Source organism: Plutella xylostella, chromosome 22, assembly GCF_932276165.1.
Source record: "Plutella xylostella chromosome 22, ilPluXylo3.1, whole genome shotgun sequence".
Lineage (NCBI taxonomy): Eukaryota > Metazoa > Arthropoda > Insecta > Lepidoptera > Plutellidae > Plutella > Plutella xylostella.
In genome coordinates, this window is record NC_064002.1 from 8,624,519 (window position 1) to 8,648,857 (window position 24,339).

General features: G+C 38.9%; 3 protein-coding genes across 8 annotated transcripts; 2 read left to right on the plus strand and 1 right to left on the minus strand.

The window, feature by feature from the left end:
* Positions 1-3,501: 3,501 nt before the first annotated feature.
* On the plus strand, positions 3,502-12,517 carry LOC105391583 (band 7 protein AGAP004871). Of its 5 annotated transcripts, none has more exons than XM_048629318.1 (8): positions 3,509-3,725; positions 4,142-4,183; positions 4,576-4,676; positions 4,928-5,083; positions 7,382-7,479; positions 8,022-8,183; positions 11,709-11,874; positions 12,343-12,516. In XM_048629318.1, exons 1-8 carry the CDS (start codon positions 3,647-3,649, stop codon positions 12,472-12,474), a joined length of 936 nt encoding a protein of 311 aa, XP_048485275.1. In that variant the 5' UTR covers positions 3,509-3,646; the 3' UTR covers positions 12,475-12,516. The 5 variants fall into 5 exon arrangements, with proteins under 5 accessions (XP_048485274.1, XP_048485275.1, XP_048485277.1 ...); XM_048629319.1 differs by lacking the exon at positions 3,509-3,725 and adding an exon at positions 3,786-4,064; XM_048629317.1 differs by lacking the exon at positions 4,142-4,183 and having other exon boundaries at positions 3,502-3,703; positions 12,343-12,517.
* A 1,144-nt stretch (positions 12,518-13,661) lies between these two features.
* Positions 13,662-17,454, minus strand: LOC105391490 (cuticle protein 8). 2 transcript variants are annotated; one of them, XM_038105736.2, is made up of 4 exons: positions 17,155-17,454; positions 14,859-15,086; positions 14,331-14,504; positions 13,662-13,847 (listed from the first exon to the last, which is right to left on the minus strand). In XM_038105736.2, the coding sequence occupies exons 1-4, from the start codon at positions 17,170-17,172 to the stop codon at positions 13,746-13,748; spliced, it is 522 nt and encodes a 173-aa protein (XP_037961664.2). In that variant the 5' UTR covers positions 17,173-17,454; the 3' UTR covers positions 13,662-13,745. The 2 variants fall into 2 exon arrangements, with proteins under 2 accessions (XP_037961664.2, XP_037961663.2); XM_038105735.2 differs by lacking the exon at positions 17,155-17,454 and having other exon boundaries at positions 14,859-15,613.
* A 467-nt stretch (positions 17,455-17,921) lies between these two features.
* LOC125490297 (stomatin-like) lies at positions 17,922-23,459 on the plus strand. The gene is made up of 5 exons (XM_048629119.1): positions 17,922-17,933; positions 18,310-18,407; positions 18,950-19,111; positions 22,637-22,802; positions 23,271-23,459. The coding sequence occupies exons 1-5, from the start codon at positions 17,922-17,924 to the stop codon at positions 23,400-23,402; spliced, it is 570 nt and encodes a 189-aa protein (XP_048485076.1). The 3' UTR covers positions 23,403-23,459.
* The last annotated feature ends 880 nt before the right edge of the window (positions 23,460-24,339 follow it).

Below are 24,339 nucleotides of genomic sequence, written 5' to 3' on the forward strand. Positions count from 1 at the left end.
TGCGAGAAAGATGCGCATCTCGAGCTATGCTATGTATCGATAGTAGGGAAACGACGGGGGCGGCGGCGCCATAGCTACACCACTCGCGATGGTCCATAGCACATATCCATAGCACGCATCCATAGCACACATCCATAGCACGCATCATTCCATACAAAAAACATATCTTAGTTGAATCCGTTTCCACCAGTGCTAAGCTATGTGCACCAATAATTATGATTGGTGGATATCAAACGCATCCATAGCATCGAAGCATAGCACATCTCTGGTGGAAAAGCACCCTAATGACGCCTACTGCAACATTGAAGTACATTTAACAAAGCATTAGGAATCAGGATATTACCAAGTAAAAACGGTAATATTTTGATCAAAATTTAAATTTAATGTTGGAAAAAATTGGGTTCGTTTGGTATTGACATTTTGTAAGTGGAACCTACCCTTCAATAAATTATTGTAGATTCTACCTAACTGTACATTGTATCACAACTATTCACAACACAAGAGCGCTTCAACCCAAATCCCATGCCAAATCCGTAGGTGTTCAATCATGTCGAAACCTACTCTCAATGGTGAGTAGGTGTAGATACGAGACGTGTGGTGTAACCTAAATGTGTGCCTAGATCAACCCGCATTAGGCTAAAGCTCTAGCTAACCAGCTCTCTGTCAAGTCAAACGAAAGTAGCCCTTATTTACTAAGGATCTTGAATGTTATGGATTTGTTGCCAGTGTGATAGTGTTTCCTTTGCAATTACCGTTCTAGATATGCATCTGGACCTCTTCCAAGTTAAAATCCATTTATATTGAAATCATTTATAAAATATCTAAAGGTGAATCATTTATAAAATAAAAAGCAAGAAATCCTGAATAAATGATTTCAATAACTTTCATTATTTTACAACAGTCTCTATCTAAGTCTATAAATATGTCTTCTGTTATTCCACGTTCGAATTACATAGTAGATAGTATACAACCACAACCATCTAAGAACACATGAAACACAAAAAACTATGCGCGACCTCAAAACTGGTCATCAGATTTGAACCATTTAAATCGCTAGGAGTTATGACAAGTATTTTTCACCGAAGCGATTCGAGGTAAATATGTGAACTACTTGCCTTTCCTGGGTTAATTGCATCCATAACCTGGGGGTGTACTCTCGTTTCACGAATGACAACGCTAACATTGATGCGACTATGAAATTGGCGTAGGTATCATGAATAACTTCAACAGTTTTGAATCAAAAGTAGGTAGGTACTTAATTATACAACGTGTTGCAAACAAGGCATTAGTAAGCCGAAAGAGGGTGACTTAGGGGGTCATTCTAACAAACTTTTGTTCAACGACTTTTGTAAATTCATGAAATATAAAGCTTTTGCACAGTAAATTTGTTGGTCACGTGTCTCCTATGAAAATTGTGTATCGACATGCCGTGCAACCCCAAATAATATGTGCAGCTATAGGAACTATTCTATTCTATTCTATTCTCTGTGGGGGTTTAAGTACCTGCACCTGGCTCTCTCGAGTGGAACCTTTGTGCATATCCCCAAGGTCTAAACTGGGGTTCCGCTCATCTGGCATAATCTTTATTGACCAAAACTCATTTCGCAAAGCTCGTATGGTCTAAACTTTTTTGGCCAAACTATCACTTTGCCAAGACTTATGTGGCATAAGGCTCGTTTCGTCTAAAACTCTTTAGGCACAATCTTTAAACACCTAAGTTTCGTTTGCTCTAATTTATGTTCGTCTATACCTATGTATAATCTTGTTTCTCCTAATGTTATCTTAATAAATAATATATTAAGTATGTAGTAAATGTACAAATTGTGGTATTTTTCTCCTACATCCCGAAAATCACGGTATTGTATGATCAAAAAATCGAAAGTTAACGAACAATATAATTATTACAAACCCCATGAGATCGAAACCTAAAAATAGGTGCGACGACGAGCAAAGCGAGGAGGAGCGTGCTAGGTGCACATGTTCATCAAAACCAAAGCGGAGCGCAGCGAAGCGGAGCGGAGCGTTTTCCAAACAGCGGAAACAATACAGCAAGGCACCAGTTTGCGCTATGTAGGGAGACGCTCCGTCAAAGTTAAAGCCAAATGAATATTATTACTTTGTATAAACCTATGCCATAGCATTATTAGGCTATTCAAGATTTGGCTATACCATTATTAGGCTAGACAATGTTATGCGAAATAACTTTTTACTAAACGAGATTTATGCCATACGATTTTCGGCGTAACGAGACTTTGACCAAACGTTACTATGCAATACGAGATTAGGCAAAAAAATCTTATGCCAAAAAAGGTAGAACCTCTAAACTGCCTTCCTAAGCTTGGACCATTTCCCACGCTGGTCCACTGCGGGTTGGTGGGTTCACATATCTAGATGTGCTGTTTCCTCACGATGTTTTCCTTCACCGTAAGAGCGATGGTATACATTGTACTTAAGTTAAAAGAACTCATTGGTACATGTCAGCGCAGTGATTCGAACCCGCATCTCTTGCGTGAGATGCGGGCGCTTACCCGACTGAGCTACCACCGCTATAGGAACTATAAACAGACTCAAGTTACTATTCAAACTACTAACGTTTTAATAACTAATAATTGTAACTAATAACAAAGCTTTGCTATTTTCTGTAGGTATTCGTAAAACCGTGGTAGACCGCTGTGGTGAAAATGGTAGTGCTAGATACAAAATTGTTGGCTATTAATTTGTCTAAATACGTCTTACTTTGTAACACCGCTGGTTTTAATGGTCAGATCATTTTTAGAATAAAGTCGCATTAGCGCGCAAACTGATTTTTTTTTATTTATAGGTCCTGTGGGAGAAATAACTCTGCAACATACCCTAATTCTATATTAAGTACACCATCTGTGGCATTATAATCAATATAAAAGTTACATTTCTTTAAGTTACTTTTGTGGATATTCTGGGATATCTTATACCTAGATCAAATTTATAAAAATAGCTTCTAGTGCTTAAATAATTTTCCCATTTGTTTTGTAAACCTTGCACAGGAGGAAACAGTAGATATACTGCTTGTAGTTTATTAAGTTATTTTTAGATTAAGTCGGAGCGAGATTAAACATACGCTGATGTTTGACTTATCTGTCGATCATGAAACCACGTGCAATGCAGTCTATAGGTATGTGTGCTGTATTCCTGAACTAAGCCGATAGTGAAACAGTAGTATTGTACCCAAACTATTTGAGCCCTGTACTGTACTAAATTTTCGAATATAAACTACAATTAATGAAACTGAAAAAGACTTATTTAGAGATTCCTAATTCTACCCATTTTTAATTCAACTAATTCCCAATTCTTCCTCGAACACTCAATCGTCTAAATCAAACAAGCTCCATCACATGTTAACTTCAATGAATATTTTAATGACCAACTCACTTATTATAACTACAAATTTATGATGTAAACATCCTGCAACAAATTACCACCGATACTATAAACAAGAGCCGCATCCCAAAGTCCCGATGACGGTCCATTCGGCTCGCGTGCGCCTGCATCATGGTTCAGAGTGCGTTATTTATTTATTTTTACCGACAACCTGTTCTTTCGGCCTCCCTCTTTAGTAGCCACATAGACTCCGGATCGATAACAACTCGATACAATCGATACTCGACCAATGCGGTACCGTCTGATCCACATGGACATCGGAATACAGGACAAAAATTCTGGCGAGGTGGAGTGCTACATAGAAATACGTAAATAGAAATTTCTAATCAAACCCGAACAGTTAAATTATATTTACGGTGACGTTTAATAGGCCCATTTTATTAGCTTTCGCATTTATGTTTTAGGAGAATGGCATTGTAATTGATATTTTTACTTCGGTTACGTTTTTGGGTCATGTAAACAGGCTCTTCCGATGAAGTTAGCTCGTGGGATGGCGCAGTCTGACTCGATCTGTTACTAACGCTGAACCATTTCTATTTGCATCGGGAAACAAAACTATTGTTTTAAATAATCGAGTAAACTTACATACAATAAAATGCAAACGGAGTTAAGACAAGTAAGCACTAGGCGCGACAACGTGCATAGCCGTGAGTAAAAAGTTTCAGTCAGTTTAGTTTTTCAAACTTTTGTGAAGCCCACTGATTGGTGCATTTCGATATTTTAGATTGCGATGCGAGTACCTCTTGCGCTATCACATGCCGGTTGCGTAAGTATTACGTTATATTACCAAGACCTAGATACCTATTATTATTTTGTCTATTATCAAACATTTCCAGTCTGCAACCAGCGCCTAACTTTACCGTCGTGATATGATTTAAGTACTTAGATTCGAGTTGAGAGAAATGCGAGTAACCGGTTCTTCATGAGGTTCCGATACATAATAAACAATAGCAATGTTAAGTATACAGAATCCATGATTATTTGCCTATATAGGTAATAAATTCCTCTAATTAGGATCATCAATAATCTCTCTATTTACCATTGCAGCTCTATCAAAGTAGAAATAAATCATTATCATTATTCATATAATTTATTCTAATGTAATCATGAAACACAACATGCAACACAGCTACGTAAAATTCATTTTCGTTTTTTCAGCAAATCCAGATTCTGTGGGTTGCGTGGAGCGCTTCGCCACATTTCTCTCCTTTCTCCTGGTTATTATCACGTTCCCGTTCTCATTGATTGAATGCTTCAAGGTGCGTAATTAGTACTTATTTTACTTTCAATTAGGTATATTAATTACTTTTATTTAAGTCTATGGTTCTTGGCATTGGCAATGTATTGTATCATTAAATTGTTTGTACCTACATGTATTCTTCTTCATTACACACATCACAATGCGACGCGACGTCGTGTCGTGTTTATGTGTATGTCGGCTAATGATCATGACAATCACAAAGATTTTTTAAAATTCCAAAGCAGATTTTACCATAATTTACTTTCCCAGGTGGTGCAAGAGTTCGAGCGTGCGGTGATCTTCCGCCTCGGCCGGGTGAGGAAGGGCGGGCCGAGAGGACCCGGTCTGTTCTTCGTACTGCCCTGCGTGGACACCTACAGGAAGGTGGACCTCAGGACTGTGTCCTTTAATGTGCCGCCGCAAGAGGTTTGTACATTGATTTGGGACTTTATGTCAAAGGTGTGGTTGATGGATGACGTAGTTGTAAACTGGAATTGGGTTTGGGCTTGTTCTGGTAGAGAAGTCTGTTTTAATTGTGTTTATGTCTTGCTCTGGATAGGTGCAGGGTACCTTAAACAGTATACACTGTTTAGTTGTAACTATTCAGTAATCTAGACTTACACTTTCGGTACACTCTGAGCAGTGAAAACTTGTCTGACTGGCTACTCATGTTATCAATGTCACAAACAAACCCCAGTTTAGCTATTTTGTTTGTCACCGATATTTGGTAACAAGCAGTAGAAGAAAGAGTGGATGATTGTTGGCTATAATGTAGTGTACTTCTGCACGTAACTTCATTTAAGTATATTTTTTGCTTTTGGTTCATGATGTAGACAAATCGATTTCGTAGAACACTAAACACATGGCCGTAACAAAACGGCTAGCGATTTCAGTCTACCATTGTTCCCAGGCAGTTAGCAGTTGGCACATTTACCAGTCGTAGGTGGACTGTTACTATCAATCAATGTTTTACGATTTGTATACAACTGAGTCTGCTGCTATTGAATTTGAATTCAGATGCGCGACGGTTTTGAAAACCATCATTTCGTTTTTAACAATGTTTTTGAATTACCCAATAACCGTTCTAATTCTACATTTGATTTACTTATGTACAAAATCATAATTTGGAAGATATATTGGTTGATACTAAATACGTAAATCCTATTAGTTAACTTAACTGGACTTTTCGAAGAAGGTTCAGATCACCTTTAAACGGTTTTCCGAAAGGATTACGGGATATTTTACATTCCAAGTGGTAAGCACATAAATAAAAATGTTATAATGGACTCAAAGGCTTTGGAGCCGGTTCAATACAAACAAAGAAACAAATCCTAATATCCTACAATCATTATACTCGTAATATCATATACCTAGGAAGTTATTTATTATTCTTGCGAAAGCAATACGTTATATTTTTGTAACTTCCTAATTGACACAAGAAAGAGACACGGGGACACATAAAAACTAATGACAATGCCAATAAAGCGTCGGAATAATATTATACCACTACTAATGCGCAATCGAGCCAATAAGAAATATCCAGCTATGCGATAAATCCAGCCCGACAGTTTATTTTGACAGTCCAATATTCCACCGAGAGCGCTAACAGACGAATCACAAAACTCGGTAGCTGTTGCCCTCATTTTAAATCTACTACATTTCTAACAGAAAACGTGACAGTCCATATCTATAGTATCTTTAAGGATGAAAATTCAACAAATAAAGGCACGGGTAACATTGTTATTGAAGATATTAAACTAAGCGGCTATTTACTTGAAGATGGGTGATGAGAAATGATAAGTTCTGAACCGCTGCCACAACCGTCGGGTCATTAAACCTGATGGGCTTCAGAAATAAAACCCCATTTGTGCTTTCTTAATTACACATGAAGTCACTTTATTTTTGGCATTCGTCTTGTGAGTCAGACATTGATTAGACTTTAGTGGATTTCTCCGATTCGAATCATCCCAACTCGTAGATCTAGCTTATTCAATAAGTACATATTTATTCATAGTAATTATTGGAAGAGTACTTATATGAGCTTACATTACGACATTATGTCCATGATGCATCTAATTCCTGAATTTAATCCTTAAATCACTCTAAACATTAACCCCTACACAAACTCACAATATAAGTAAGTAAATTACAAGATATGTATATGTATAGGGTAGGTGTGTCGTTAAGGGTTGACACTGAAAGTTAAGCCTTACTATATCGTAATCAGCTCAGTAGGTACAAAATACAGTGGATTGTATTATGAGCATTAGAAATATATTTTAATCAGTTAACGATACAATATAAAATAATCTAGCAAAGGTTTCGATGCAATTACAATGAGCGAACAGGTACAGTTGCGGTCACAAATACATCTCGTTGACATTTGGTAGGTAGGATCAAATGTCGTGGGAATGTCATACGGTGAACCGTAAAATATACCGTCTAAGTACAATCAGGTGCAAACACTTTATTATAATTAGTTTGTTTGTAGATAATAATATCTGATACGCTCCGTGACATAATGATGTAAAAACAAAAACCACTTTGGTTTTTAAATTGTGAGCTAAAAATACTTCTACTACTGTGCTGCTTAAAAATTTGCAATTACGAAAACTGACATATTTATTAAAATCTATGTTTGTTCTTAAATATGATGTGAAACTGGCTGAAACTCTTTAATTATTTTTAAGGTTTTGATAAAATCTCTGCTCTTAAACTTTCCAGGTGTTAACGAAGGATTCAGTGACAGTGGCCGTGGACGCGGTGGTGTACTACCGTATCAAGGAGCCGCTCAATGCCGTTGTACGAGTTGCTGACTACAGGTAATGAACACCATTGTCATCTTCTGTTGGTAATTGTTATCTGATGGTAGAACTGTGCGTCACTCCCAAGGAGTGCCAGACCCTTCTGTAGCATATGGAGCAGTCAGTAGTTACAGGAAAGACTGGCGTAGTTTTAAGACAAGCTTTGGGCTTTCCGTTTCCTAGAGCATACCTACTCACTAGAATGAAATGAAAAATCAGATAATATGTTACCAATACTGTACACTACACCACTTCTTCTTAGGAGACAGCCCAGGCTGCGCTGGACGTAAGTACAATAATAAATAACAGTCGATAGGCCACATGAGGATGCTACTTTCTTACAGGCGAATATTTGTGAGTGTGTATGTACGTTTTTTACTTCTTCAAGTCAAATTGGCTGAACCGATTTTAATGAAATTTGGTATGGATTTAGCTGACACCCTGGACTTTTTATCGCGTAATATCCCACGTTCCCACGGGATAACTTTTTAGGGCGAAGCGAATCTCGCGGGAACTGCTAGTTATAATGAAACGCTAAGAACATAAATAACCTATTCCAGCGAGTCGACCCGCCTGCTCGCCGCCACCACACTACGCAACGTGCTCGGCATGAGAGACCTGGCGCAGCTGCTGAGCGACCGCGAGGCCATCAGCCACATGATGCAGAGCAACCTGGACGAGGCCACCGACCCCTGGGGCGTGGAGGTCGAGCGGGTCGAGATGTAAGGAGGAGACGGTTTGATAGTTCAAAACGATCAAATACTCGTATTAGGATATTGTGTCGATTCATTGAATAATTTACTACTCCCGTGTCCCTTTCTTGATTAAGTTATGTGAAAATATGAAATGTTGCTGTTTGTCCCCGTCAAGGAATGGCCCCGACGTAACTTCATTTAAGTATATTTTTTGCTTTTGGTTCATGATGTAGACAAATCGATTTCGTAGAACACTAAACACATGGCCGTAACAAAACGGCTAGCGATTTCAGTCTACCATTGTTCCCAGGCAGTTAGCAGTTGGCACATTTACCAGTCGTAGGTGGACTGTTACTATCAATCAATGTTTTACGATTTGTATACAACTGAGTCTGCTGCTATTGAATTTGAATTCAGATGCGCGACGGTTTTGAAAACCATCATTTCGTTTTTAACAATGTTTTTGAATTACCCAATAACCGTTCTAATTCTACATTTGATTTACTTATGTACAAAATCATAATTTGGAAGATATATTGGTTGATACTAAATACGTAAATCCTATTAGTTAACTTAACTGGACTTTTCGAAGAAGGTTCAGATCACCTTTAAACGGTTTTCCGAAAGGATTACGGGATATTTTACATTCCAAGTGGTAAGCACATAAATAAAAATGTTATAATGGACTCAAAGGCTTTGGAGCCGGTTCAATACAAACAAAGAAACAAATCCTAATATCCTACAATCATTATACTCGTAATATCATATACCTAGGAAGTTATTTATTATTCTTGCGAAAGCAATACGTTATATTTTTGTAACTTCCTAATTGACACAAGAAAGAGACACGGGGACACATAAAAACTAATGACAATGCCAATAAAGCGTCGGAATAATATTATACCACTACTAATGCGCAATCGAGCCAATAAGAAATATCCAGCTATGCGATAAATCCAGCCCGACAGTTTATTTTGACAGTCCAATATTCCACCGAGAGCGCTAACAGACGAATCACAAAACTCGGTAGCTGTTGCCCTCATTTTAAATCTACTACATTTCTAACAGAAAACGTGACAGTCCATATCTATAGTATCTTTAAGGATGAAAATTCAACAAATAAAGGCACGGGTAACATTGTTATTGAAGATATTAAACTAAGCGGCTATTTACTTGAAGATGGGTGATGAGAAATGATAAGTTCTGAACCGCTGCCACAACCGTCGGGTCATTAAACCTGATGGGCTTCAGAAATAAAACCCCATTTGTGCTTTCTTAATTACACATGAAGTCACTTTATTTTTGGCATTCGTCTTGTGAGTCAGACATTGATTAGACTTTAGTGGATTTCTCCGATTCGAATCATCCCAACTCGTAGATCTAGCTTATTCAATAAGTACATATTTATTCATAGTAATTATTGGAAGAGTACTTATATGAGCTTACATTACGACATTATGTCCATGATGCATCTAATTCCTGAATTTAATCCTTAAATCACTCTAAACATTAACCCCTACACAAACTCACAATATAAGTAAGTAAATTACAAGATATGTATATGTATAGGGTAGGTGTGTCGTTAAGGGTTGACACTGAAAGTTAAGCCTTACTATATCGTAATCAGCTCAGTAGGTACAAAATACAGTGGATTGTATTATGAGCATTAGAAATATATTTTAATCAGTTAACGATACAATATAAAATAATCTAGCAAAGGTTTCGATGCAATTACAATGAGCGAACAGGTACAGTTGCGGTCACAAATACATCTCGTTGACATTTGGTAGGTAGGATCAAATGTCGTGGGAATGTCATACGGTGAACCGTAAAATATACCGTCTAAGTACAATCAGGTGCAAACACTTTATTATAATTAGTTTGTTTGTAGATAATAATATCTGATACGCTCCGTGACATAATGATGTAAAAACAAAAACCACTTTGGTTTTTAAATTGTGAGCTAAAAATACTTCTACTACTGTGCTGCTTAAAAATTTGCAATTACGAAAACTGACATATTTATTAAAATCTATGTTTGTTCTTAAATATGATGTGAAACTGGCTGAAACTCTTTAATTATTTTTAAGGTTTTGATAAAATCTCTGCTCTTAAACTTTCCAGGTGTTAACGAAGGATTCAGTGACAGTGGCCGTGGACGCGGTGGTGTACTACCGTATCAAGGAGCCGCTCAATGCCGTTGTACGAGTTGCTGACTACAGGTAATGAACACCATTGTCATCTTCTGTTGGTAATTGTTATCTGATGGTAGAACTGTGCGTCACTCCCAAGGAGTGCCAGACCCTTCTGTAGCATATGGAGCAGTCAGTAGTTACAGGAAAGACTGGCGTAGTTTTAAGACAAGCTTTGGGCTTTCCGTTTCCTAGAGCATACCTACTCACTAGAATGAAATGAAAAATCAGATAATATGTTACCAATACTGTACACTACACCACTTCTTCTTAGGAGACAGCCCAGGCTGCGCTGGACGTAAGTACAATAATAAATAACAGTCGATAGGCCACATGAGGATGCTACTTTCTTACAGGCGAATATTTGTGAGTGTGTATGTACGTTTTTTACTTCTTCAAGTCAAATTGGCTGAACCGATTTTAATGAAATTTGGTATGGATTTAGCTGACACCCTGGACTTTTTATCGCGTAATATCCCACGTTCCCACGGGATAACTTTTTAGGGCGAAGCGAATCTCGCGGGAACTGCTAGTTATAATGAAACGCTAAGAACATAAATAACCTATTCCAGCGAGTCGACCCGCCTGCTCGCCGCCACCACACTACGCAACGTGCTCGGCATGAGAGACCTGGCGCAGCTGCTGAGCGACCGCGAGGCCATCAGCCACATGATGCAGAGCAACCTGGACGAGGCCACCGACCCCTGGGGCGTGGAGGTCGAGCGGGTCGAGATGTAAGGAGGAGACGGTTTGATAGTTCAAAACGATCAAATACTCGTATTAGGATATTGTGTCGATTCATTGAATAATTTACTACTCCCGTGTCCCTTTCTTGATTAAGTTATGTGAAAATATGAAATGTTGCTGTTTGTCCCCGTCAAGGAATATAGTCCATATAAATGTATTCTGATATGCATATTTATGTATGGTGGCCTGCGCCTAAAAGTATACAGGCGGAGTTTTTAAAATAGCGATCTGATGATGAAGGGACCAACTACATCTGTTATAAATCCGGGGGCGTGTTGCGTGTGATGTGTGTAGCAGTGGTGTCTATGTGGATGTGCTTGAGCAGCATGTGAGCTTGAGATCGCTATTTTAAAAACTCCGCCTGTATACTTTTAGGCGCAGGCCACCGTACTTTACCTACCTAAACAGTTCACATATTTTTTAATGATTATGATTTTATATAATTATGTAGGTACTTAACACAGAGTGTTTTCCAGTGCTTGTATACTGTACTGCTATAATACTATTAACAATTTTAATAATGTAATCTGCGCAGTTACAGTTACTGGCCATCTTGTTTCCACGCCACTTTAAAAACATGATCAACGCAAATGACTCCATATTCTTATTCCAGTAAAGACGTCCGTCTCCCAGTGCAGCTGCAGCGGGCGATGGCGGCAGAAGCCGAGGCGGACCGCGAGGCAAGAGCCAAGATCATCGCCGCTGAGGGGGAGATCAAGGCGTCCCGGGCTCTGAAGGAAGCCTCGCTTATTATGTGTGACAACCCTATGGCGCTACAGGTAGGGTTGTGTGTTTAATGATATCCACGGACCGGAGACGCGGGCCAAGATCATCGCCGCTGAGGGGGAGTTCAAGGCGTCCCGGGCCCTGAAGGAAGCCTCGCTCATCATGTGTGACAGTGACAACCCTATGGCGCTGCAGGTAGGGTTGTGGGTTTAATTATATCCACGAACCGCGAGGTGCGTACCAATATCATCGCCGCTGAAGGGGAGATCAAGCGTCCCGGGCTCTGAAGGAAGCCTCGCTCATCATGTGTGACAACCCTATGGCGCTACAGGTAGGGTTGTGTGTTTAATTTATCCACGGACCGTCCCTCTCATCAATAACTTTAGCAGTTAATACCCAGCTAAGTATATAGGTAGTTTGATCACTTCGGTTTGTACCATCATAAGGTCAATCGTACACTTATGTAGTAAGTAGATTATATACTAAATACTTTCACAGTAATATTTCACCTTTATTTCCAGTTGCGGTACCTGCAATCCCTCAGCACGATATCGGCCGATAACAACTCCACAATCATATTTCCGTTCCCGATGGACTTCCTCAGAACTTTCCTCACAGGGCCCGGTCCGAGCCAAAGCGGTCTTAGAATTTGAAGTTTATTGTATTAATAAAATAGGTGGTTAGTAAGTACTAGGTATATTTGCCGAGGAACCAGTAGTCGTTGGGATAGAAACGAGGTCTCCTTATAAGTTCACGAAGAGGAAAACTTAACGACGGAGGCCTCTAGCCCGCACTATCATCACCGTTGCGTTGTTTGTTACTTAGGTAGTAAGTACTTAGATACTTTAAATAATAATTAATGTAGGTATTGACAAGATAAAATAAAAGACTGTACTTATATACTATTTGAAATTACTTTTAATAAAGTATATAGCTATTGCATATATACTACACTCACGGGCAATGAAATAGTTCCACTCACAAAAAGCCGACACCAAACGACCCCAATTTTTTCAAACATTTAATTTAACATTTGGCCAAAATATAACCGTGTTTAGTTGGTAATATAATATCCTGATGCTTTGTTAAATGTAGTTCAATGTTGGAGAAGGCGTCATAAAACTAGCTTTTTCCGTTTAGGAGTAATTTGGTGTTTTTCTCAGTGGAACCTTTTCATTGCCCGTGAGTGTAGTTACCTGTTGGACAAAGGGTTCTTTCCCTGGATCTACTTTCCCTCTGTCACACAAGGCGACCAGCCATTTCCTAAGTATACCTAAGTTGGATACCTCTGTTACTATGGACATTCTCTGGCGGAATACCGCAAACGTGCCCCACTAGTCCCATGTCTTAGATACAAACTTATGTACCTACAGTCCTACATACATTGAAAATAGACCCTAAAAGCGCCGTAACCTTCAACGATTTTGTTTACAAATGATGAGGTAAGCAGCGGCGTGAATGTTGCACAGAAAGTGTGTCGGTCACGGAAACGAGAGCGTGAACCCTGCGTCGCGGTCAAGGTGCCTAAAAGAGAAAACGACAAAAAATACTGAACTGTTAGTACTTTCGGAACTATCGGTATAACGCTCATTGCATTTAGCAATGACTTCATTAAATTAGGAATATCAGTTTTCTTACTCTGAAAGAAAATTTTGCAGATCATTCTAGGTTCTATACATATCTAGGTGACCTAGGTAGGTTACATTCGTATTCCCTTCCAACTCTCTTGATGTCCTTTCAGGAAAGGTTAATCAAGGCAGATCTAGGACCAACTATTGCTATGTACAGTACTTAAAGGATATTGCTAGTAATGTGTTAAAATAAAAATGAAAGATGTAAGTAACATTTTGTAAATAAATTTTATAAAAACAGTGCTAATAAATTAATAGTGAACAAGATAACAAGTTTTTAACAATAAATAGGACTAGTAATCTCTGTGTTCGTCGTCGTCGTTTCCATTGTCCTTGGCGTGTCCGTAGTGCACTGGTTTCAGAGCCTGACCACCTGCTTTCTTGTGGACGGTAGCCTGAAAACCAAAAAAGTGTAGTTAGTTACTATACAAAGTTATATAATATATTATGAACTGTAGTTATAAAACCATTGATTGTCGTTAAAAAAACACCAGACATTATTGCGCAGACTTTGGTGAGTCCAAAAGCCATATAGAGCCACGACCAACAGTATATACGCAAGGTAATGCAGTGTTTATAAAGTAACTTTTCAGTGAGTCCCAGGTTCGATTCCCTGTCGAGGCAAATATTTGGAATGTTGGCAATAGGGCCCATTCACATATGCGAGCCGCTTCCTGTTACCTTAGCACTAAAACATAACACTAGCGATAACTGCCAGTTTCAATAACTCTATCAACCGATGACTGGAAGTTACTTTCATACTAAAAGTTAACGTGTCAAAAACATAATATATGAAAGTAAGAAGACTACCTACACGAGACACCACATATGTAGATCTACCTACATTTGTATCTACTACAAATGTTGACTGTCTATACCTGGAAGCCGTTCTTCGGGTCAGCAGTATACCGCACGAGCCGGATGGAGCCGTCGGGCTCCACCAGCGAGTATTCTCCGTGCACCACGTCGCCGTCACGGCTCTCCTTGTGGCTCTGCAGGTTGCCCGTGTGCGGGTCCTCTACTCCGTACGCGTAGTGGTAGTCGGGCTTCGCCTGGGGGGATAGGTGTTGTTAGGGTAGGACGCAAAGAAACAGAAAGCTGACATTTGATACAATTTGGTTGAGTCTTTATTAATTCTTAAATATTTTTGGCGATTTCAGAGTTTAACGGAAGGATTTTGAATTAATGATTGGTGAAAACACGCATTTGGGAAGTAATAAATAAGGAGCTTTTAACGTCTAAATAAGAGTGAGCTGAACCTCCGTTAATCATTTCTTCAACGTGCAGGAAGACCATAAAGTTCTTGTACACGCTCCGTTCATTCACTTATCTCTACGAGAGCTCTCTACATTTCCACCTCCAAGTACCTCCAGCTATGAAACATAACAGTAGCTCCCAAAACTCACCACATAATCCACAGTCTTCAAGTGCGCGTATTTGGCCGTGTCCGGGTGTATTTTCCCCGTGTGGTGGTCGTACCCGTAGTCGGCATGCTGCTGCGCCGGTAGACCCTCAGCAGCTGCCACCTGAACCTCGTGGATCTGCCCGCTGACTGGGCCGCTGAACTTGTTGTAGGAGTAGCCCCCGGGCGGCGCGCTGACTGCTGAGGCGGCTAAAGCCAGGATGGTCATGGTCTGGAAACAATGTGGAGTGGCGTGATGGGTAATTTTTAAGATGTGATTATTGTTTAGTGCCATAGCTTTTACCTTTTGGTTAGGTACTTATATATGAATTTCTCAATCTGAATGTAAAATCTAAAATTCTGAATCTATTTAATTCAATTACGTAAGTAGGTACCTATATTACTTACAAAAATAATGCTCTACCTAGACAATGCTCTAGATTGTAGAGTAACACAATCTATTGTCAAAAATTATGACAACGCGGACTCATTCCTACTCAATGTGTTGTATAAGGTAGATAGAGAAATAGTGACGCGATTTGTTGTGGTTTCTGGATCGTCAAATTGATAAAAGTAAACTATATCACTTTCATTCTACTTCTGGGACCACCTCTGAAATCGTTACGTCATGACAATAGAAAATAGACACAGAGATCGACCTTCACGGATTTACAGAAAGTGGGGAGGTTACTCAATAGTTCCGTTAGTTAGTTGAACCTTGAAAATACCTTTCAATGTCAATTTAACATTATTATTCAGATTTTGAAAACTCCCACTTTATCTGTGAGATAATATAAATATTAAGTGGGTACTAAATTTAACTGTCCGATCTTCAGCAAAACTACGATGACGATTGTTATGAATTCGCAATCTATGCCAATTTTAATGTACTTAACAAATTATTAAGTAAGTATTTTTTTTTTATGCAGCCTGTGTCGTGTCCCACTGCTGGGCAAAGGCCTCCTTATAAACTGACCACCGTTCCCGATCATAAGTAAGTATAATAATTTATAACTATTTTCCTGAAAGTTACTTACCTATATTTTTGATAAGTAGGTGCTTACCGAAGTACTTTATAGTAGTTAAGTAATATAATTATTTTTTCACCAACTTTACATTTAACTATAACTGCCGAAAAATATACCACTACTTCTAATGTAAAAAAAAATTAAAAACCGACTTCAAAAAACCACTAAAAAGTAAGAAATAATTTAAAGTTTAGACCAATCCTAGGTCACAGTACAAATATACCTAAGCAGGTACTGTTCTTTTTTGATGTTGATGCGGTGACAAAGTAGTTACAAGTAGGTAGTAGTAGTAGTAGTCTGAAGAAATATGGCACTAAATTAAAAAAAGAACAGTACCTGCTTAGGTATATTTGTACTGTGACTGTCTGTGACCTAGGATTGGTCTAAACCTTAAATTATTTCTTACTTTTTAGTGGTTTTTTGAAGTCGGTTTTTATTTTTTTTTAAATTATTATTATTTTATTACTTTTAGTTTATTAGCAATAATTATCAATCAAAAGTAAGATGCAAATGATACCAATATGTCCTACTCGTTAATACAAATCATTCAAGCCCAAACACGAGGTACTTGCTATATACCGTTGAGGAGTTCCCTTGACTGCCTTCCGTTTCCATCATCAGATCCGCTCAAGGTCACCATCATATCTTTTTGCTATAATAACAATATTTACGGTCTAAATTTCATAACAATCGGTTGATAAGTGCCCAAAATGGAAATTTATACCCCTGTTTTTAACCCTTTACCCACCCTTGGAGGTGGAATAAAATTCTGAAAAAAATGGGACCACCCCTGAGCTCAACCCAATACATCAAAAAAAGAATTTTCAAAATCGGTCCATAAATGGCTGAGTAATCGATGAACATACATAAAAAAACATACATACTGACGAATTGAGAACCTCCTCCTTTTTTCGAAGTCGGTTAAAAATGGGGTATTCAATAGTGCTTGAGGGCGAACCCTAAAAATAATAGTGCATCATCTCTTGATTAATCTGAACTATAAAATTAATAGTTAGTTAATTACCGATACTTTGCTCCTAGGTTGTTGTTATATTATTTTAATTAAATAATTAAAGGAATTTATTTTAAGTAAGTAGGTAAGTAAGTATACTTACTTATTTTGCCCACTGCTTTAATTCAGGCTTATACTGCTGAAGTTTCAGGGTCTTTAGTAGTGTAATTAATTACTTATAACAAATATTTATTATGTACTGATTTATTTAGGAATGTTGTCTTTATACCTACTTGTACGTATAAATATTTATGGCCTACCTTAAAAATGAATGCCATATTTTACTGCTCACTTCACTGGTTCTCTCAAAAAGGACTCACACTAAACTGAATTCAGAAATGCGGGGTCTGTGGTTTTATAGCTAGAGGTTATCTAAGAAATAATAAGTGCAATCGTGAATTTGCCTTAGTTTGTTGCGGCAAGGTATGAATCAATAATTTTTCGATACTAAGGGTACCCACAATGGCATTGCGTAGGTTAGTTCCGCCGCGGTTGCAACTGTCTCAGGCAGGGTCACTCTCTCCAAGCAAGCTTAGCGTCGGCTTGGTAAAATGGCCCACAATAATTTAACTAACTAACAAGTCACTTTATTTTTGGCATTCGTCTTGTGAGTCAGACATTGATTAGACTTTAGTGGATTTCTCCGATTCGAATCATCCCAACTCGTAGATCTAGCTTATTCAATAAGTACATATTTATTCATAGTAATTATTGGAAGAGTACTTATATGAGCTTACATTACGACATTATGTCCATGATGCATCTAATTCCTGAATTTAATCCTTAAATCACTCTAAACATTAACCCCTACACAAACTCACAATATAAGTAAGTAAATTACAAGATATGTATATGTATAGGGTAGGTGTGTCGTTAAGGGTTGACACTGAAAGTTAAGCCTTACTATATCGTAATCAGCTCAGTAGGTACAAAATACAGTGGATTGTATTATGAGCATTAGAAATATATTTTAATCAGTTAACGATACAATATAAAATAATCTAGCAAAGGTTTCGATGCAATTACAATGAGCGAACAGGTACAGTTGCGGTCACAAATACATCTCGTTGACATTTGGTAGGTAGGATCAAATGTCGTGGGAATGTCATACGGTGAACCGTAAAATATACCGTCTAAGTACAATCAGGTGCAAACACTTTATTATAATTAGTTTGTTTGTAGATAATAATATCTGATACGCTCCGTGACATAATGATGTAAAAACAAAAACCACTTTGGTTTTTAAATTGTGAGCTAAAAATACTTCTACTACTGTGCTGCTTAAAAATTTGCAATTACGAAAACTGACATATTTATTAAAATCTATGTTTGTTCTTAAATATGATGTGAAACTGGCTGAAACTCTTTAATTATTTTTAAGGTTTTGATAAAATCTCTGCTCTTAAACTTTCCAGGTGTTAACGAAGGATTCAGTGACAGTGGCCGTGGACGCGGTGGTGTACTACCGTATCAAGGAGCCGCTCAATGCCGTTGTACGAGTTGCTGACTACAGGTAATGAACACCATTGTCATCTTCTGTTGGTAATTGTTATCTGATGGTAGAACTGTGCGTCACTCCCAAGGAGTGCCAGACCCTTCTGTAGCATATGGAGCAGTCAGTAGTTACAGGAAAGACTGGCGTAGTTTTAAGACAAGCTTTGGGCTTTCCGTTTCCTAGAGCATACCTACTCACTAGAATGAAATGAAAAATCAGATAATATGTTACCAATACTGTACACTACACCACTTCTTCTTAGGAGACAGCCCAGGCTGCGCTGGACGTAAGTACAATAATAAATAACAGTCGATAGGCCACATGAGGATGCTACTTTCTTACAGGCGAATATTTGTGAGTGTGTATGTACGTTTTTTACTTCTTCAAGTCAAATTGGCTGAACCGATTTTAATGAAATTTGGTATGGATTTAGCTGACACCCTGGACTTTTTATCGCGTAATATCCCACGTTCCCACGGGATAACTTTTTAGGGCGAAGCGAATCTCGCGGGAACTGCTAGTTATAATGAAACGCTAAGAACATAAATAACCTATTCCAGCGAGTCGACCCGCCTGCTCGCCGCCACCACACTACGCAACGTGCTCGGCATGAGAGACCTGGCGCAGCTGCTGAGCGACCGCGAGGCCATCAGCCACATGATGCAGAGCAACCTGGACGAGGCCACCGACCCCTGGGGCGTGGAGGTCGAGCGGGTCGAGATGTAAGGAGGAGACGGTTTGATAGTTCAAAACGATCAAATACTCGTATTAGGATATTGTGTCGATTCATTGAATAATTTACTACTCCCGTGTCCCTTTCTTGATTAAGTTATGTGAAAATATGAAATGTTGCTGTTTGTCCCCGTCAAGGAATGGCCCCGACGTAACTTCATTTAAGTATATTTTTTGCTTTTGGTTCATGATGTAGACAAATCGATTTCGTAGAACACTAAACACATGGCCGTAACAAAACGGCTAGCGATTTCAGTCTACCATTGTTCCCAGGCAGTTAGCAGTTGGCACATTTACCAGTCGTAGGTGGACTGTTACTATCAATCAATGTTTTACGATTTGTATACAACTGAGTCTGCTGCTATTGAATTTGAATTCAGATGCGCGACGGTTTTGAAAACCATCATTTCGTTTTTAACAATGTTTTTGAATTACCCAATAACCGTTCTAATTCTACATTTGATTTACTTATGTACAAAATCATAATTTGGAAGATATATTGGTTGATACTAAATACGTAAATCCTATTAGTTAACTTAACTGGACTTTTCGAAGAAGGTTCAGATCACCTTTAAACGGTTTTCCGAAAGGATTACGGGATATTTTACATTCCAAGTGGTAAGCACATAAATAAAAATGTTATAATGGACTCAAAGGCTTTGGAGCCGGTTCAATACAAACAAAGAAACAAATCCTAATATCCTACAATCATTATACTCGTAATATCATATACCTAGGAAGTTATTTATTATTCTTGCGAAAGCAATACGTTATATTTTTGTAACTTCCTAATTGACACAAGAAAGAGACACGGGGACACATAAAAACTAATGACAATGCCAATAAAGCGTCGGAATAATATTATACCACTACTAATGCGCAATCGAGCCAATAAGAAATATCCAGCTATGCGATAAATCCAGCCCGACAGTTTATTTTGACAGTCCAATATTCCACCGAGAGCGCTAACAGACGAATCACAAAACTCGGTAGCTGTTGCCCTCATTTTAAATCTACTACATTTCTAACAGAAAACGTGACAGTCCATATCTATAGTATCTTTAAGGATGAAAATTCAACAAATAAAGGCACGGGTAACATTGTTATTGAAGATATTAAACTAAGCGGCTATTTACTTGAAGATGGGTGATGAGAAATGATAAGTTCTGAACCGCTGCCACAACCGTCGGGTCATTAAACCTGATGGGCTTCAGAAATAAAACCCCATTTGTGCTTTCTTAATTACACATGAAGTCACTTTATTTTTGGCATTCGTCTTGTGAGTCAGACATTGATTAGACTTTAGTGGATTTCTCCGATTCGAATCATCCCAACTCGTAGATCTAGCTTATTCAATAAGTACATATTTATTCATAGTAATTATTGGAAGAGTACTTATATGAGCTTACATTACGACATTATGTCCATGATGCATCTAATTCCTGAATTTAATCCTTAAATCACTCTAAACATTAACCCCTACACAAACTCACAATATAAGTAAGTAAATTACAAGATATGTATATGTATAGGGTAGGTGTGTCGTTAAGGGTTGACACTGAAAGTTAAGCCTTACTATATCGTAATCAGCTCAGTAGGTACAAAATACAGTGGATTGTATTATGAGCATTAGAAATATATTTTAATCAGTTAACGATACAATATAAAATAATCTAGCAAAGGTTTCGATGCAATTACAATGAGCGAACAGGTACAGTTGCGGTCACAAATACATCTCGTTGACATTTGGTAGGTAGGATCAAATGTCGTGGGAATGTCATACGGTGAACCGTAAAATATACCGTCTAAGTACAATCAGGTGCAAACACTTTATTATAATTAGTTTGTTTGTAGATAATAATATCTGATACGCTCCGTGACATAATGATGTAAAAACAAAAACCACTTTGGTTTTTAAATTGTGAGCTAAAAATACTTCTACTACTGTGCTGCTTAAAAATTTGCAATTACGAAAACTGACATATTTATTAAAATCTATGTTTGTTCTTAAATATGATGTGAAACTGGCTGAAACTCTTTAATTATTTTTAAGGTTTTGATAAAATCTCTGCTCTTAAACTTTCCAGGTGTTAACGAAGGATTCAGTGACAGTGGCCGTGGACGCGGTGGTGTACTACCGTATCAAGGAGCCGCTCAATGCCGTTGTACGAGTTGCTGACTACAGGTAATGAACACCATTGTCATCTTCTGTTGGTAATTGTTATCTGATGGTAGAACTGTGCGTCACTCCCAAGGAGTGCCAGACCCTTCTGTAGCATATGGAGCAGTCAGTAGTTACAGGAAAGACTGGCGTAGTTTTAAGACAAGCTTTGGGCTTTCCGTTTCCTAGAGCATACCTACTCACTAGAATGAAATGAAAAATCAGATAATATGTTACCAATACTGTACACTACACCACTTCTTCTTAGGAGACAGCCCAGGCTGCGCTGGACGTAAGTACAATAATAAATAACAGTCGATAGGCCACATGAGGATGCTACTTTCTTACAGGCGAATATTTGTGAGTGTGTATGTACGTTTTTTACTTCTTCAAGTCAAATTGGCTGAACCGATTTTAATGAAATTTGGTATGGATTTAGCTGACACCCTGGACTTTTTATCGCGTAATATCCCACGTTCCCACGGGATAACTTTTTAGGGCGAAGCGAATCTCGCGGGAACTGCTAGTTATAATGAAACGCTAAGAACATAAATAACCTATTCCAGCGAGTCGACCCGCCTGCTCGCCGCCACCACACTACGCAACGTGCTCGGCATGAGAGACCTGGCGCAGCTGCTGAGCGACCGCGAGGCCATCAGCCACATGATGCAGAGCAACCTGGACGAGGCCACCGACCCCTGGGGCGTGGAGGTCGAGCGGGTCGAGATGTAAGGAGGAGACGGTTTGATAGTTCAAAACGATCAAATACTCGTATTAGGATATTGTGTCGATTCATTGAATAATTTACTACTCCCGTGTCCCTTTCTTGATTAAGTTATGTGAAAATATGAAATGTTGCTGTTTGTCCCCGTCAAGGAATATAGTCCATATAAATGTATTCTGATATGCATATTTATGTATGGTGGCCTGCGCCTAAAAGTATACAGGCGGAGTTTTTAAAATAGCGATCTGATGATGAAGGGACCAACTACATCTGTTATAAATCCGGGGGCGTGTTGCGTGTGATGTGTGTAGCAGTGGTGTCTATGTGGATGTGCTTGAGCAGCATGTGAGCTTGAGATCGCTATTTTAAAAACTCCGCCTGTATACTTTTAGGCGCAGGCCACCGTACTTTACCTACCTAAACAGTTCACATATTTTTTAATGATTATGATTTTATATAATTATGTAGGTACTTAACACAGAGTGTTTTCCAGTGCTTGTATACTGTACTGCTATAATACTATTAACAATTTTAATAATGTAATCTGCGCAGTTACAGTTACTGGCCATCTTGTTTCCACGCCACTTTAAAAACATGATCAACGCAAATGACTCCATATTCTTATTCCAGTAAAGACGTCCGTCTCCCAGTGCAGCTGCAGCGGGCGATGGCGGCAGAAGCCGAGGCGGACCGCGAGGCAAGAGCCAAGATCATCGCCGCTGAGGGGGAGATCAAGGCGTCCCGGGCTCTGAAGGAAGCCTCGCTTATTATGTGTGACAACCCTATGGCGCTACAGGTAGGGTTGTGTGTTTAATGATATCCACGGACCGGAGACGCGGGCCAAGATCATCGCCGCTGAGGGGGAGTTCAAGGCGTCCCGGGCCCTGAAGGAAGCCTCGCTCATCATGTGTGACAGTGACAACCCTATGGCGCTGCAGGTAGGGTTGTGGGTTTAATTATATCCACGAACCGCGAGGTGCGTACCAATATCATCGCCGCTGAAGGGGAGATCAAGCGTCCCGGGCTCTGAAGGAAGCCTCGCTCATCATGTGTGACAACCCTATGGCGCTACAGGTAGGGTTGTGTGTTTAATTTATCCACGGACCGTCCCTCTCATCAATAACTTTAGCAGTTAATACCCAGCTAAGTATATAGGTAGTTTGATCACTTCGGTTTGTACCATCATAAGGTCAATCGTACACTTATGTAGTAAGTAGATTATATACTAAATACTTTCACAGTAATATTTCACCTTTATTTCCAGTTGCGGTACCTGCAATCCCTCAGCACGATATCGGCCGATAACAACTCCACAATCATATTTCCGTTCCCGATGGACTTCCTCAGAACTTTCCTCACAGGGCCCGGTCCGAGCCAAAGCGGTCTTAGAATTTGAAGTTTATTGTATTAATAAAATAGGTGGTTAGTAAGTACTAGGTATATTTGCCGAGGAACCAGTAGTCGTTGGGATAGAAACGAGGTCTCCTTATAAGTTCACGAAGAGGAAAACTTAACGACGGAGGCCTCTAGCCCGCACTATCATCACCGTTGCGTTGTTTGTTACTTAGGTAGTAAGTACTTAGATACTTTAAATAATAATTAATGTAGGTATTGACAAGATAAAATAAAAGACTGTACTTATATACTATTTGAAATTACTTTTAATAAAGTATATAGCTATTGCATATATACTACACTCACGGGCAATGAAATAGTTCCACTCACAAAAAGCCGACACCAAACGACCCCAATTTTTTCAAACATTTAATTTAACATTTGGCCAAAATATAACCGTGTTTAGTTGGTAATATAATATCCTGATGCTTTGTTAAATGTAGTTCAATGTTGGAGAAGGCGTCATAAAACTAGCTTTTTCCGTTTAGGAGTAATTTGGTGTTTTTCTCAGTGGAACCTTTTCATTGCCCGTGAGTGTAGTTACCTGTTGGACAAAGGGTTCTTTCCCTGGATCTACTTTCCCTCTGTCACACAAGGCGACCAGCCATTTCCTAAGTATACCTAAGTTGGATACCTCTGTTACTATGGACATTCTCTGGCGGAATACCGCAAACGTGCCCCACTAGTCCCATGTCTTAGATACAAACTTATGTACCTACAGTCCTACATACATTGAAAATAGACCCTAAAAGCGCCGTAACCTTCAACGATTTTGTTTACAAATGATGAGGTAAGCAGCGGCGTGAATGTTGCACAGAAAGTGTGTCGGTCACGGAAACGAGAGCGTGAACCCTGCGTCGCGGTCAAGGTGCCTAAAAGAGAAAACGACAAAAAATACTGAACTGTTAGTACTTTCGGAACTATCGGTATAACGCTCA

Excerpts from the sequence above, each read along its gene's own strand:
- LOC105391583 (XM_048629317.1), top strand. The coding sequence starts at position 3,529 with ATGGTTCAGAGTGCGTTATTTATTTATTTTTACCGACAACCTGTTCTT. Across the intron at positions 5,084-7,381 it reads TTAATGTGCCGCCGCAAGAG|GTGTTAACGAAGGATTCAGT; the intron begins GTTTGTACATTG and ends TAAACTTTCCAG. Across the intron at positions 7,480-8,021 it reads GTACGAGTTGCTGACTACAG|CGAGTCGACCCGCCTGCTCG; the intron begins GTAATGAACACC and ends AACCTATTCCAG.
- LOC105391490 (XM_038105735.2), bottom strand. The coding sequence starts at position 15,149 with ATGGCACTAAACAATAATCACATCTTAAAAATTACCCATCACGCCACT. Across the intron at positions 14,505-14,858 it reads TGAAGACTGTGGATTATGTG|GCGAAGCCCGACTACCACTA; the intron begins GTGAGTTTTGGG and ends CTATCCCCCCAG. Across the intron at positions 13,848-14,330 it reads ACCCGAAGAACGGCTTCCAG|GCTACCGTCCACAAGAAAGC; the intron begins GTATAGACAGTC and ends TTTGGTTTTCAG.
- LOC125490297 (XM_048629119.1), top strand. Across the intron at positions 19,112-22,636 it reads GAGGTCGAGCGGGTCGAGAT|TAAAGACGTCCGTCTCCCAG; the intron begins GTAAGGAGGAGA and ends TTCTTATTCCAG. Across the intron at positions 22,803-23,270 it reads ACAACCCTATGGCGCTACAG|TTGCGGTACCTGCAATCCCT; the intron begins GTAGGGTTGTGT and ends CTTTATTTCCAG.